General features: G+C 39.9%; 1 protein-coding gene across 5 annotated transcripts in view; it reads right to left on the bottom strand.

Annotated features, from left to right (window-relative positions):
- KDM2B (lysine demethylase 2B) overlaps window positions 1-16423 on the bottom strand; it is a 118890-nt gene that overhangs the window by 32069 nt on the left and 70398 nt on the right. For all 5 annotated transcript variants that reach the window (XM_074921431.1, XM_074921432.1, XM_074921433.1 and 2 more), the window contains one exon: window positions 9089-9175. In XM_074921431.1, the coding sequence (XP_074777532.1) occupies window positions 9089-9175 (87 nt within the window). The remainder of the gene's footprint in view (window positions 1-9088; window positions 9176-16423) is intronic.

Raw genomic sequence — 16423 nt, 5'->3', positions numbered from 1 at the left:
GCTGCTTCGCTTTTATCAGAATTTATCCATATCTTTTGTTGTATTTGCTAATTGTGAAAAACGAAAGAACTTCTGTACCTCTTCTATCTGGTCTACTAGTGCCTGCAGGAAAGTCGTAAAGTTGAAACAAGACCTCATTTATATTCTCAGCAGACTTTAATTTCAATGTGCTATGGAACTAAAAGGAAGCCATCTTCTCAGGGACAGAACATACAATTCAATTTTGTTCTGAAAAGTGCACGCAGGATTAATGTCCATAATTGCACAGCACGTACTGTGGAATGACAAACGCCTTCCCCATTGCTCTGCCAATGTGCTTCGATCCAGAAACAAAACTATTAAATCTCAGATACGTAACTCAGAGCTTGAATGGTTTTAATGCCGGGGTGGGGGAGAGCACAAGGATGGTGAAATACTTAAACCAGGTTCAAACCTTCACCTTTTCTTTGGTTTTGTTGGCCAACTCAGCAATGAATGTAGGTGAGCTGCTGGTCATAAAATCTGAGACCCAACAACTCATTTCACATACAGAGTCTAAGAAAAAGGTCTTAAGACTGAAGTAGTTTTCATCAGCACTTTTACTATCATGAAATAAAAGAGAAAGCTGCTATCTTGAAAAATGGCAGACGTAGTCGGGAAAAATTCATGTTACTGAATATTCACGCATATGGTAGAGGAATGACAATGGGGAAGAATACATAAATCTTCTCATCTGATACTTGGAGCACAACAGTTTGAAAAGAGAGATGTCTGTTCATTTTTTCCAATCCGTTCAAATTTCTACTCTGAGCCAAAATGGCTCTAATTTACCTGTTTGATATATTAATCACATAAAGCTATTGGTCAGATTTCAAAGCAAGTGGCTGAGAGTTGATAAGAAGGGAAAATATTAAGTCAAAGATGGGAGATTAAGAAGGTGCTCATTCAAGTCCTTGCTATTTATAATTACTCCCTGAAGGGACACAATATTTCAAGTACAGCCTCTTGAGGTGAGAAATAATCTGTCAAGTCACCAGGCAAAGCTTTTAGAAAAATACTGAGGCAATATAAAGTGAGGTTCTTTGAGCATGTTATGTATGATACACATACACCAAACTGAAAACTCCTCTGGCCTGCACAGAGTTACCACAGAAATGAATTTGTCTTGAGGACTAATGTTGATATGAGACTGAAGCAGTGCTCACAAAAATAAACAAGTCAGGCAAGGAGCTGCCCCAGGAAAGCAGACACTTGACAGAAACTCCCAGTAGCTTCAACAGCTTTTACTCCTTTGCACAGTACCCAAAGAAGTATTTGGTTCTGGTGCATCAGGTTTTTTCCTGCTCCCAAGTGTATTTAGCAGGGAAAGGGCTTAGTTTCATATGCGTACAGCTACTGTGGGAAGTCCCCTAAAAAAAAAAAAAAAAAAAAAAAAATATCCCTCAAACCTCAACTATGTGGTTTTGTTTCTTAATAGATTTGTAGAGATCCCAGAACAGGGATATCTTTCTGAATAAATTTCAGCTCTCTCCTACCACATGGCATCTACTATCCTACAGTGTAAAAGAGCAGAAATTATTCAAAATTATTTAAATCACCGATTCCAATCACAATTTAAATCAGTAAAGAGAAAAACAAATTTAAATTTATTTTAATCCTCATTTTCTTTTGTACTTGTTATTTTCTGGAAGATAAATTAATTATTAGCATCTGATAACTACCAAGAAATGTCTGATTTGCAGTAGATTATGAACTTCGTAATCAGGATTTTTATCAACAAAAAGGATTCACAACACACATATTTGTATAAGCAAATCTTCTTGCAGACTATTGGTATTTAAAATTGTTGTTGACACCAAGCAGAGTTCAGGCAGTGCTGTGCGAGACCACTTCAAACCCCTTTAGCTGGTGCCTAGCAAGGACAAAATGTGACAGTTTAAAACCCCTTTTTGCTCCTGCACCACTTGGAATGACTGATGTAAAATTTATTTGAATCTCACCCAGAAAAATACATCATACAATAATTCACACAGAATTGTTTTGCTGTCTTTCTACCTCTTTTTTCCCCCCTTCCCAGATTTTTTCCAACACTAGGAGGACTCAGTTTTTACTTTCAATGCTTATTTTTAATTGTCAGTATTTGCTTTCTAATATGTTCGTATTCCCACAGGAAGTACCCTGAATAGATCTCCAGGGACTGGTCTGTCTTGGGGAATTTGGCAGAGTTTTCCCACTGCTCCTACGAGGAATGTTGCTTTCCTGGTGGTAGCCCCGGGGCAGGCTCCTGAAGCTGATGCTGTTCTGATGTTGTGCCATTTATACGTGCTCAGATCTGTTTCAGACACCACTCTGGTTAAAACACTAATTGCTGTAACTAGTACCTGCGCTGCTCTTGCTTCTATGGGTGGAGCTGGCCTAGTGATAGCTATGGTAGGAATTCTTGGTAAGCAAGCAAGTAAAAACTGGAAGTATTTATTCAAAGGTGTTCAGGAATGTTCTTTGTCCACCAGCACCTCTGAATTTAAAGAAAACCTGATGTAAAACAATGCTCAACGCGTCTGAAAAATCACACTGGTTTCAAGTTGACCTGAATTTATGCTTTCACCCCCTAATTTATGAATATAATCCAATTCATTGTCCAGTGATTCTCAGTCCATTTACTTACTATTTCTTAGGTTTGATCCAACACATAGCGTTGCATACATGTTCACAAAATTGGAGCCATACATAAAGGAGCTTTGTTACTAAAAACAGAGATTCGCTTCTCTTCCCAGCATTTTTAATGTGAAATACCATGAAAAGTGGAAAAGGTTCCTTGCCGGAAAATGGCAGCAGACACATGAATGTGCCCAAGGATCTCTCTGGGCTCCAGATCTAGAAATGGTGACTAGTACCATTGCCTTTTATTATTTAAAATACAAGTTAATTCTAAGAATCTAACACCCTTTTCACCACAGTTGTCTACTGTTTTTCTCCTGTGCAGTTTAGTCCAGACTACAAACAATGATCAGAAATTTTATTTCCAGCCTAAATCTATTTATGGTATGTTTATACTCACTTGTTCTCATGCCAACATTGTCCATTAGCTTAAATAACTCTTCTCCTCCCCTGGTGCTTGTACTCCCTGAAGTACTTACACAACAATCATCCCCCCTTCAACTTTGTTGTGCCAGTTTAACAAGACATGTTCTTCTAGCCTCCGCTCTTAAAAATCACATCTTGAACACTGTCTGTGGTTAAGGAGTCCCATATCCGCTCTCATCTCAAAACTACCTATAGTGGAACTAGAATAGAGTGAGAAAAATGATCAAACATACGGTATGGTACCAGAAAAAACTGAATTTACTAGTGTTTTTCAGCTTGGGATTGGGGGGGGAGTCTGAAAAGCAGTAATAGGGACATAAAAAAAAATCGCTGACAGCACAGAGAAGGTAAACAGAGAACCTCATTCAAATTTCTCAAAAGGCATAATACAGAGAGCATGAAATGTATTTATGATATTAAAGGACAGATCTGAAACAACATAAGGAAGTACTTATCTACACAGAGCTTTATTAAACTGCGGGGGACACTGCCACAGGATGCTATGGAGATCAAAATGACAAACAGGTTCCACAAATTATTAGGTAAACTCATAGAGGAAAAAAAATTCTACCAGGGGACACTAAACACGAAAGATGAAGATACAATCTGTCTTCTATCTTAACTGGGAAGATAAGCAACGGAAGGATTGTTGTAGGTCCCCTTTGTTCTTAAAACTCTTAATAGCTGTGACTGACCACCATCAGAAACAGGACACTGTGCTGTAAGGACTCTCTGCTCTGGTGGAGTAGGACTAGCTCAACCTTTCCTCCATCATACTAACCAGTCTTTTGCTCTGCCTCTTGCAGAATAGTTCTTACGACTTAATCCTTTTTCAGATATATGGATGTATCCGTAGAATTTTGCAAAAAGATTTCTAGTAAAAATAACTGGGTAAAAAATAAACTGCTGTAAGACAGAACTTGCTAATGACTGGAATCAGATGCTGCCCGTAGTAACAGGAAAGTAGAGTCAAAACCTCAAAAGGTCCCTTTCAATCCTGTGCCCACCTACCACCACCCCCAACCCAAAAAACAACAGAAAAAAAAAACAATCTAAGAGATGTCTTCCTCTCTTTTTTTTTAAATTTTATGATCACTTTTTCTTCCTGGTTCTCATGCACTGATACACAGCTACGAACATTATTTGCATTGCCAATTGCAGGGAAGGTTGTTTTTTTTTAAAAAAAACATAATCCAATTAAAATTTTGGTTTGTGGCCTTTACTAATTAATAGTACGCCTTTAAATAAGAATATTACCATTTCCTTATTATACTTCTCCAGTATCTTCTCTTAAAATCAACAGGTAAAAATTACATATAAAATGCATATGAATGGGCATCAGAAAAACAGCCACATAGTGCAGCATTGTTAACCAGCTACTGAAAATTACAGCTTCAACTCCTGCTCACAGCCAGGCCTATATATAGTTGGACACTTGCTATCATTACAAATGCAGTGGCTTTAGGTTTGTGCCAGGTAAGAGAGATGAGAATCTGGCTCACAGTCTGCATTTCTAACTCTTCACAGAACAAGAGAGTCCAAACATATTTTAGTTCTTTATAGCTGCTCTTCATAGACAACTAAAGATCTTTACCACAATAAAAACAGAAGGCACTGCCATAGAGTGTAATTACATGCTACTATAGTTGACTGTTGTCTTCTAGGAATAGGAAATGGTTTGAAAAATGCATGGTTTCTACTTGGGCCATACTCTGAGTTCCTTAAATAAAATGCTGCCCCTAATTCCTATGCAGATAAAACAGGAGCTTTGGTATCGTAGGGTTGAGCAAATCTTGAGAGTGGGCTTCAAGATTTGGCTTGGTAGTCATCTTTCCACACCAGCGATGAGCAATCTGTCACCACGATGGAAAGTCAAGTTTAAGCCCTGCTCTCTTTTCACATCACCCAGAAGTTCCTGTCCCAGGGATGGGGAAGGAGTTAATTTGTTAGGATTATTTCTCCCTCCTCTTTAGTCACTTATACACTATGGAGTTCTTCCTTTCAGACAGCAGACTACCATTACAAATTACAAACTGATAATACTCGGCACTGCACCAAGCAAGTACAACTTACTGTTGCACAAACCCCCAACAAAGGAACAGGGATGGGGTTTACATATCCACAGCTGCATCCCTGCTCGGCAGCCAGCTGGGAAAAATGTGCTGCTTAGTCTGAAGGTACGTCAACTGTCAGTCAGCTAGCAGGACAAGGAGGTCTCAAATATCCACTTGGTCCCACATTCCTGATTCCTTGAAGAGGCCTAAATTAAGATTGTTGTACATATCCTAGGATCCTTAGCAAAATCAAACATTTTGGTAAATGAATCATTATCAGACAGAGGCTTCTTTTGAAAATGGGCTGTTTTACTCTGTAACTAAAAGAAAAAGGCAGGTTCTTGCTGCTTCTGAAAGATGATTTGAAAAAAAAAAAAAGTGCCTGCTGGAGTGCTATTGTGCTAAGTAATTATCAATAAATTAGAAAAAAATGCAAAAGATTCAGAAATGCTCTATAAAGATGAGTAAATATGATCTGAAAGAGGTGCCTACGAATCACACACCATTTCTATATTACCATAAAATAATAATGGTTCATACATTTTGCTATGAAACTTTCTGCTGAAGATGTCACAGATCTTTATAAACATTACTTTCGCCTCACAACCTCCCAGGATGGGAAGCACCATCTCCATATGAAAAAGCTCGGGGAGCAGAAATGTGCCATTCACCTCATGCAACACAAGGAGGCTGCAGCAGAGCTGGAAACAGAACGCAGCCCGTTGCCTCCCATTTTGTACACTAACCACAAGATCATCAAATGTCACCCATTTATTTCATCTCACAAAAACGTTTCTGATCATTACTTCTGTTTCTTTTCTCAGCGAGTAATTTTTTAATGAGAGTGAGCTGCTGTAAAACTGACAGCCCCAAATGCCTTTAGAAAAGGTAGACAGGAGCGATGCAGCACAACATATGGATGGGCCTTCCATGTACTTAGTTAAGCATTTTGCCCATTACACCTTATCCACCGTGAACTGTGATTTAAGGTGAGTGAACATGTTTCTTCCCTAAACCCCAGAATTTCAGAGCCTTCAAGCAACTGTTTTGCGGTACAGAACATCACACAAAAGAACCCAACAACACACAAAAGAAACTGCAAGTCAATTTTCAAGGGAAATATTATTTGCTGCTTCGAAAATAATTTGGATTATTAAAGGCATGTTCTTTCAAAAGCAAGTCAACATAACTAAGCCCGTCCTTCCACAGCCTGAGTTATTCACATTGTTTAAGCCATTCCCTGTCCCTACTCCAGGGGTCTTTTACTTTAGTAAGAGTTCTCTCCCTCTGCTCTATGCTTTTCCCACTCCAGCCCTTTACAGTACTTCTCTTCTCATCCGGCTCTCTCGATGCTTCTAGTTTCTTCCCCTCCTTTTCTTTACAGTCATTTCCATTTTCTTTGAAATGTTTTGGCATTTAACGCTAGCTTTATTCTTCCTTCTCCATCTGCTGATCTTGTCTTTCTAAATGTCTTCTGGAGCCTTCTCTTGGGAGAAAGTAAGAGCCACGTTTTCCATTTCTTGTCTCCTCTTTCTGGATTTCAGTTCCTTTCTTTTTCTTTATGGACTTGGAATCAGACAATACTCATCTCCCTGGAAGCTTAAATACCAGCTACAATGTCTTCTTACCAGCCCCACAATAGCTGGTGCCATGCTGTATTGTATCTGCCACTCCCTCTGAACACAAGTGTCTCAGGAAAGGCTCTGTTGAGTATTTGGCATTTCTCCTATATGCTACAAGAGCAATACTACAGAAAGCAAAATCACTGTTAGGTTTTACTCCCCTGCCTCATGCTTGACATTCATGGAGTCTTCTGGCCACTGAGACTTGCTCCTTAAAGGAAGTTTCCCCCTCCCTAAAGGTTTTCTTCTCTTTAAGATCTTCTGTTCCATTATCAGGACTTACAGGGAACAAAGGAGAAATAACCAAGCTTATCTACTAACACTGCCTTTATACATATCTCCCCTATATTCTCTTTCTAAAATATTTTAATTTGGGACTTAAAGGCTCAAGTGTAAGACATGTCTTCCTAGCCTGTTCACTTGGCCTCTGTTCCCAGACAAGGGAAAGAGCTGTAACATGTGAGATGATGTGGACATTTGCCAGTTAGCAGTCACAAACTCCTTTTGGGAAACGTTCAGCCATATTTGTATGTTTACCTTTTAACTAAAACATAACACAAACTGATCACAGATTAAGCAAAGTAAATATAAAGAGAATGGTGAAAGGAGTTTTTCTGTTATAAATTTTTGTTTTTATTTCCAAACTTCAATCTAAAGCCTGCCTTTCTGTTAAAGTTTTCCTTGTATTTGCTATTATCTGATGTGTTTAATTGTTTGTTATTGTACCTTAGCACTGGGAATGATGCCTTCTAAAAGTTATTGCTTTCAGAAAGGCTGAACGAAAATATACATCAGAAAGTTAAAAAAACCCCTTGCAGCCAGCAAGATGGATTTTGCAAAGAGGGATAAGATTTAAGTCACAAAAAATACAAATCTTTTACTGTTACAGTTATGTTGCCAATGCACGGCAATAAAATACAAGAAATGAACCGTTTATCAAAGATTTCAAAATAAAGCAAACAAGAACATTAGCAAATGCCAAAGTTTATAAAAGCCTTGAAACACTAAGGTCCTCATTCTACCACAAGCTCAAAAGATACAGCACAAGAGTCAGTTCTTTCTTAGCTCTGTTTTATACATTTCACACACCAGCTTTCCTCTGGTCACAGAGATTTTGCTTTACTCAGTGCCTAGAGTACACCTGACTGATGAATGAACAGCAGCTATCAAAGCAGTGGAGAATCAAGACACCTATTCCTCTCAAGGTTCCCCACTGTTGTTTTTAAGCAAATAAACATTTTCAACACAAAGCATATTCCCATAGATTTCTCATAAGCTAAAAAGGAAATACGTATTTAACAAGACAGAACTTATCTGAAATGTGTTCAGCTAAAACCCAAAAAAGAAACCTAGGAAGAACATGATATACTCGTTCTGACCCACTCTCCTCCAGCAGTTTGATGCTTATGGTCTCCTACTTCACACCTGAAAACAGCAAATTCTTGTGGCTACAAGCGATTACATGCAAAGCCACGACAAGTGCGCCAGCACAAAATGTGAGAACGGGGAAAATAATTCACTCAGTTAATTTTTTGAAAGTTATTTACAATGATAACAACAACAACAGATTTTTCAGATAGAAGCTTGATTTAAGCTGACTGACCCTTTCAGCATTTCTGAAGAAATTATGTATTATAAAACTAATTCAGTGAAAAATGAAAGTAAAAATAGAAGCGGTGAGGCATTTTCTAAATAAGCAAAGCTGCTTTTACAGCATGCTGAATAACTGGAGTGTGGTAAACATATCATTGTTATTTATAACATCCAGCCTTTTGACATTATTCTTTAGTTAATTATTTCAAACTCTTTGTAAGCATTAATAAAGCAAGCCTTACGGTTCTCCTGCAAAGTGAATTACTCTTGTATACAGGAGGAAAAATGAAGGTACAGTGACAGAAAACAACTCTCCAAAGTCACAGTGGCACACCTGTACAGAGAATTCAGGAGGTCTCATAGTATAAGAGAAAAAACATCTTCTCATCTAGATGAGAGTGCTTACTAAGTGACCAGTTTGTAGGATTTACACATCATTTAATTTTACACGAAATGTTCCATCAACATTTTTAGATTTAACCATGACTAGTAAATGACCAAGACGTGTCACGATTTTATACTGGTAAGCAAGGCCCAGACAAATTATTTTAAAATGGAAACTCTAACGATTTCTCCCTGCTGAGGCCTTTTTATGTTCTCCTTCAACACCTAATCATAAACTCATTAAAAATAACATTTCATGTTAAAAATGCTAGCAGCTGCCAAAGTATCATGTACAGCACTTCGTCAGGTTGTAGATAAATAAACACCAAGACCTAGCACAACAATGATTAGTAAGTAATTGTGTATCATTACCTTTGTGGTCTTCTTGGGCCAGCTGACCACAGGGACACCCGAAATGGCAAGATTTTGGTCATCATCAGCGTGTTCCTTCAGTATGTTCTGTTGCAAATGAAAAGGCCTTTATTAACCAAGAGAAATGTTTTTCCAGCTGAAGACTGCAGAGATTACAGAAGACAACACTCCACTCTGATAAAAGACAGAGTGACAAGATCTCTGCAAGTTACTTTTGCTTCCAAACTTCCAATTCACACCAAAACTCTCGCACCTGTCATTAAGATCCAAGATGTGAAGTTTCTTGCAAAACAGACAGCAAAATCAGCCAGGAATCACATCAAATATTACAGACTTCTTTAAAAGTGGTGTGCCCAAAAGACTGCTGTTTTTCCACTGATATCAGTCTAATACCAATGCCACCTCTCCCTTTAAACTCCAGCTCACTAAATCCTGGAACAACCGAAGCAAGCAGTCACCACAACCAACACCTTCACTCCTAATCAAGTCTACAAAAGACCTGAGAAACATCAAGGCTTTGCCACCATTATTTCTGCAGTCACAGGGCACCAAGTGTGTAGCTTAGAGCAATCCTCAGATGCCTGAACATTCAGGTAAGTCAAGATACAAGTGTGCACTGTAACCTTTCATCTTTTTGCATGTGGCAATTCAAGGGCATGGCCATTTCCACTGGCCTTCCTTCCACACTGATGGGCAGGCCAGAGCTGTTGTAATCTAGTTCACGTAGGCATTCAGGTTCCTGAGTATTCACTAGGAAAGGATCTGACTCTGGACAGTACAGTATTAAGGAAAAAAGATTGGTCTTCCCTCCCTTCCACCCCCACCAAATCCTTTTGCTTTGATGCACTGTCCTAGAAATTTCATGAGTGGGTTGCACTGGCTTACACAGCTTCTACCACTGTGAATCACTCCCATAACCATATAACTTAACACAGAGGTGGGGAAGAACTCTTTCTAAGTGTACTTAATTGTGCACTTGGGAATAGTCCACGCTCGCTTCCCAGGGCTCTCTACGTGCTCTACTAACCTAACTAGTTCAGGTAGCTAAAAAGGACAACAAATAAAAACAAAAAAAACAAGTAGAAGGAGGATTGTGCTGTGCTGCTGAAAACTGACGCCCAAATAAGCACTAATAGGTTAAATGGGGAAAAAAAAAAAGCTCCAATAAAACAAACAACAACTGCAGGTTGGAAATTACCTTGTAATAGAATTTAGGAGATAACCCCAGACAATGAAGTTCAACGGTGTTTCTCCCAAGTACACTGACTTCTTGAAAAAAGCTTAATTAGACAACAATAGGCACCGGGCTCTGTCAGTCCCCAGTGCAGAGCTTTAATAATTAGAAATTTCCCACACTACACAAAAAGAGCTTAAAAGATGGTAATTGTTTTAATAGGAAGTGCACTTGGAATTTGTCTGTAATCATCCAACTAAAGCCCAGAGTACAATGGCGTGTTCCAGGCCCCATGAGCCTAAGCAGGCAGACTAACATCTAAACTAGGGTTTGGATGAGTGTCCCTGGGGCTGGCTTTCTCTCCCTGGAGCTCAGGCAACCTGCTGGATAAAGCCCAATTCCCCAGACTGTGCTTAAATGAGAGATGCTTTACTAACACCCTATAGCGCCAGCACAGTGCTGCCTCTTCAGGTACAATCATACCAGTACAGCCTTTCTTGATACTGGTTAGTCTGAAAGCAGAACCAATGACCAAAATAAGCAATACCAGTACAAACCCAGTTTTGTCAGCCTGGCACTGTGGCTGCACTCAGGAGCTGGCATAGGCACAGCCTGGATGGTGAGGAGTAAAATGCAGCTTGTCCCAACCTGACTGTGCTGGAGAATGCGTAGCAAACCTCCAGCCATATACTCTGTGAGTGAAACAGCTAAAGACTTTTACATATGGACTCGTGATTGGCAAATTAAATCTTGGCTGAGCTGAGAATAAGCGAGTATCTCTTTGCTCATGTCCTTTTTATTTTGAGAGTGATCACTGCATTAACTGAACTGTGACCACATTCTGAAAGTTAGTTTTCAATCCTAAAAATTGAAAGGTCTTTTGTATTCTCACAGCAAAGCCAAAATTCTCCAGAACAAGGCGGCAGCTTGAGAGCCATATAAACAAAGGACAAATTAATCCCTCTTTACTCTGCTACTCTTAGATTTGAAAGCTTGTAAGACAGGAAACCTTAACATTTCCACTAACGACTGTCAGAGACTCTGAGTTCAATAGAAAGCAGAGTATATTCCAAGAACTTGGCAAGATAATGAAGGTTTTTTTGTTATCATATGTATCACGTGAAAATATTATCCAAGAAGAAATGTAAAACTATGGCAGTTTATCATCTCAGCCAGCTGAAAACAATGGATGTCTGAGCAGCAGAACCATAACCAAGCCATAGTTGCACTGACTGTAGTGTCAAGTGTCAGCACACAACAGGCTAGAGGCAGCAGACTTTTGTTCACCTGCTTAAAAAAAACCAGAAAAAAGATAAAGAAAAGCCATGGGGCTCCAGTTAGGCAAACAACATGATGCTCATCCAGCACAAGGCTGCCTGATTCATTACACTTGAAGGCTGTGGTGGCAACAGCAGGTATGAAGGAAAGAAACTGATTAAGTATGTAAGAATTCAGCTTAGCCATTAATTTCAAAAGCACAGCACAGAATGACTCCCCTGAAATGCATTCAGTAGAGGGAGTTTTTTTTCCTGTCATCAGAATGAGAAGGGGGTAAGATTTCTTGGCAAGGAAAAGTAAGAACATATTTCAGTAGATATCATCTGTCTTGCACAAGAATCTTCTCCTGCTGCCAAGGAGTTGCGGATATTTGACAAACTCTGTTCTTCAAACCGAGTTTCTTCTGCCCTAATGGACTTCCACAGTCCCTTCTGAAGGGCAGCATTTTTGCTTTGAAGTGGGGATAGGTCTGTGGCATTAATAGGACACAGATCTCACAATCCTCTCCCCCAACAGCAGCAAAGGAATTATCATCCTGCTGGTAACACAACAGAGACAGTGTGTGCTGAAATCAGAGGCTGCACACAGACAAGTAGCACTGGCAGAGTGTTTAATGTGGGATACAGCCTGTCACAGTCAAAGCTCTGCTCAGCTTTACCTGCCCTGTGATGTGAGGCACAAACTACACCAAGGAGTAAGATGGTTACCTCTCTATTCTATTCTATTCTATTCTATTCTATTCTATTCTATTCTATTCTATTCTATTCTATTCTATTCTATTCTATTCTTCATGCCTAAGTCCAGCCCAATTGCATCTTTAGCAGACTGACATACTACTTGGTAGCTCAATATGAAGTGGAGAAGTCACATGATTAAACTCTTCCAATCCCCAAGGCCACCATAGAAAATTACAAAGTAAAATTGCAAAGTAAAATTACTTCTCGGTAATTTTTTTTTCCTCCTTCTCTTTCTCATCAGTGTAGGTACTTTTCTAACAGTGTAGTTGCTATTTAATTTTTAAATTGGGAGCTGGAGTAGTCGTACTGTTTCATGCTTCATTTCAGGGCACGTATATATGGAAAACAAGGCACGACTGCAGGCTCCAACAGTAACACCGACAGCAAGGATGTGAGGGCAACGGCTCCAGTGTCTTCTGGCTGCTCACCCTCCCAACAAGTACACTGCCAAGCCTTCTGTCCTTCTGCAACCTGGGTCAGCTGAGCACTCTCAGGGAGGGTATGTTGATCTGTACAACAATTTCCCCTCGCATTTGCTGCACATACAGCTCACACAGAGCCCATCCACAGACATTTGGATACAGAGAGCATTGCTTCTCCTCGGCCGATTGTTCAGATGCCATCTGCTACGGAGTGAACAGTGCTGTCAGTAATCGCTGCTTGGAGGCCTCTGAGAAGCTCCTTTGGTGGCAAACACTGGCCTCATGCGATACAGTGCCCATGCAGCAGAGCTGCAGCCAACAAGAATTTAATTCCCTGTTTGAGCTGAGGGAAGAACTGACCTGCTCCCCAAGTGAGGCCCATGTTACACTCTGCAAATAAGTCTCCCTTGTGCTGCTGCACGCCATCGATCACGGTGATAAATGGGTTCTCAATCTGCAGAGGCATTAGCTTGGCACTCCTGGATTGCTGTGTCCCCACTAGATAGTCGCAGTTAGTTAGGAGCTCAGATGACGTGTAAGGAATTTACACAAGCTTAGTTTAGTTTTCAGTCTCCCTTCTCACAAGGAAAATAAATTACTTTACTTCAAAGAGTCTCACCTACTTGACATTAAATAGCTGTATATAGCTGTAGCTGTATTTACCACCAAGAGCAGTAATCCTGTCGCCCATCCTTTACTGTATTCTTTCTCAGATGGGAAAGCATGGATTCTCTGCGAGTTACCCTGATTCATTCTGTGAAATTTCACATCACTGAATAAAATGGTTTCCTTTCCCCAGTTTAACTACCCATATCCTGTTCTCTGAAAACATTAATTTTCTTACTGAAGCACAAAGACAGACTTGAATGTCATACAGAAAAGTTCCTGAGTGTATTTCATTAAGAAATAAAACTGCTACAATAAACACGGATTTATTTTCTTCAGGAAGAAGCTTGACTTTCCAAGCACAGCTAGAGCTTTCAGACTTTCTGTCAGAGCATGTTCTTGCTATGCATTTGTTAAAAATAGCTCTCAAATGGGTGCACTAAAAGGGTACTTTTTATAGGATGTATTATTAATACATCACATGCCCAAAAGTCAGGTTGCCCATGAAACAAAGCTTGTGAATATAACTGAATACAGTCACACTATGTATGATCTGTAGAGCAGCTTCTGCAGGATTTCTGCCTCCATTCAGTCACACAGATGACTGGTGCTCTGATTTCTTCAGGGTGAGGTAAAGGTGCCAGGCTTCTGCTCACTCTACTGCTAATGCTATCAGCAAAATCCCCACGTTATTTTCTGTACAAGTTGGAAAACTAGTAGCAAAGTAAGAGGGAATATGATTTAGTGGGCAAGGACATAAATACCATTCTGGAAAAAATGGACCGTATTTCTTTCTCTGCCATTACATCGCTATGTGACACAGGGCAAATCTTTTAAATCAAGTTTCCACAGTCAATCATGAATTGTTTATGCCTACTCTTCCTCATGCCTGGCTGAAGATCAGAACTGTTCTGCAGAAACATTAAGCAATTACACTTTCAATACCATTAAAATTATCTTTTGCATGTATCATTCTTAAATAACACTAACTTTTCTGAAAATCACATCTGTGGCACATAAAACCGGTATCCAAAATTATGGTCACTTTTATCTTCATCTCTTTGTGCCCTAGTTCCCTACCTGTGAACCAGAGATAACAACAGCTCATCAATTACCACTTGTGAAGCACATGACTATGGTAGTGATGAGCAGCCCTGGGAACCCCAAGGGAACAGTCGTATCACTGTCTTCAGCTGAGGGTCTGAGCAGTGTGACAGACCTAACACTCACCAAAGAGCAAGGATGGAACAAAATACTGAACAGTGGCATTGTGCACACCAAGTAACACAGGAACCCTGCAAGGACCATCATGCTAGATGTATGCTCAAGGGGCTGAAATCAGTCACTTGGCAACTCTTCCATCAGCTTGCTCTATCCTTTGAAGGTAGAAGACTTAAACATGCACTGATAAACTCGGGTTTGATTTTTTTTTTTTTTTTTTAAAGCCAATAAATCAAACCAAACTTCACGCTTTGGTATTGCATGGGTTACAAGGAGATAGGCTGCTGTGGTTCTACTGCACTGTTCTCTACCATGTTAACAAATACATCAGCAGAAAGAGTAATGGGTTATTGCATCCAGGGTCCCAACACTAGATGGGAACAGGAAGGCCTGCATGAGGACTCCTGGGTTCTACTCCTGACTGGAGAGGAAGTGTACTAAACCAACCACTGATCTGAGTGCAACCACCCCTAACTGCCCCAATTCCTTCAGAGCACCCAGCAAACAGATTATGCAACTGCACGGAGAGTTACAGAGGAAGCAGACTATACAGGCTTTAATTAATTTACTATCCCCTATTGACTCCCATTCTCTGAAAATTGAGAGCTGCCTTATATGTGGCCGAAAGTATAAAAAAGATGGGTAAGACAGTTCTTTAACAGTTCTTGACATACTGTTCAAGAAAATGTTGGAGTTAACATCTTTCTGAAAGGTCTTACTCTGACTAATCAGTCACAGGCTCACCAAACATACAGAGGTGATCCCAGAGAAAACAATTCTGCAGCATGCATGATGTTTAGATGTGGTCATGGGCTCTTTAACCAGCAGGGAACCATAAATATCCAGATGTTGGGCTACATCCTGATGGTTACAGTGTGTGCTGGCAAGGAGAGAAAGTTTAGAAGCAGGCAGTTATCAAGAAGATGGAACATCAAGACTGCAGCTCTGCAAGATGAACAAAATAAACTGGCAGATGTCCACTTAATACCAGTTAAAGCACTATATCACCAAAAAGGGCACGACTTGGGCCTTTCTCTTAAATGTCCGTTTTCAGTTCTCCACCTCTGTAGCTAGTGAATCCACTGCTCTGGAGAGGAATAAGGAAACATATACTCCTACACAGTGCTTTAAACCAGATTCACATATGGTATCTTGCCGTGTTCTAGTAAGATGTCTCACAGTGCATTGGAGTATGTCATCAAAAGAGCATGCATGATCATATTCTGAACATCTGCACCATTTATTATGTGTTGTACCCTTTTCTGGGATTTTAAGAAGGGGCAGTTTATTTTTAAACGAAACTTGGTCTGTGCATCAAGTCTGGAAAAGTAACACTACCATTCTTTCTCCTTCACCACAAATTCAACTCCTGGTCTTAAAGCTTCATTTTGATTTCTGATTAGAAGATGACAGATCACAGAACAAGGCAGTGAATACACAGCCATGACTTTGGGCATGTGCGTCCACTTTCATACACAAAGTGGCTGATTTTGCAACAAGAGACTTTATGAGCTCTTGTGGTTTACCAAAATGAGTGCCGTGTATCACACTTCCAGGCTCCAAGATTGTGGAATATGGTTCCACTGCACACTGCATATGTTCAGTCTTCTTTAACTGGCTTTGAAGCCTCTTCTAAACAGCTGTTTACACTAATTGCACTAAAAAAGTACAGGGTCTCCTTTTACCATATAAACACGTATTTTTTCCCTCAGATTGTGGCTTACACAGCTCTTGTGTACAGAACATGTGTAACTGCAGAGCCATACTGTACATAGAAAGAGCACAAAACTAGCAGCCCAAACACAAGACCACAAATCAATACTCATAGTCCCAAATCAGGCCAAACTGCCATGGTACTGGACCTATGGAGGACAGGCTGACACTTTTAGCCTTATTG

The sequence above is a fragment of the Athene noctua genome, chromosome 17 (genome assembly GCF_965140245.1).
Source record: "Athene noctua chromosome 17, bAthNoc1.hap1.1, whole genome shotgun sequence".
NCBI lineage: Eukaryota > Metazoa > Chordata > Aves > Strigiformes > Strigidae > Athene > Athene noctua.
The sequence above is the reverse complement of the archived record's forward strand: the minus strand, read 5'-3'. Positions and strand labels throughout refer to the sequence as shown.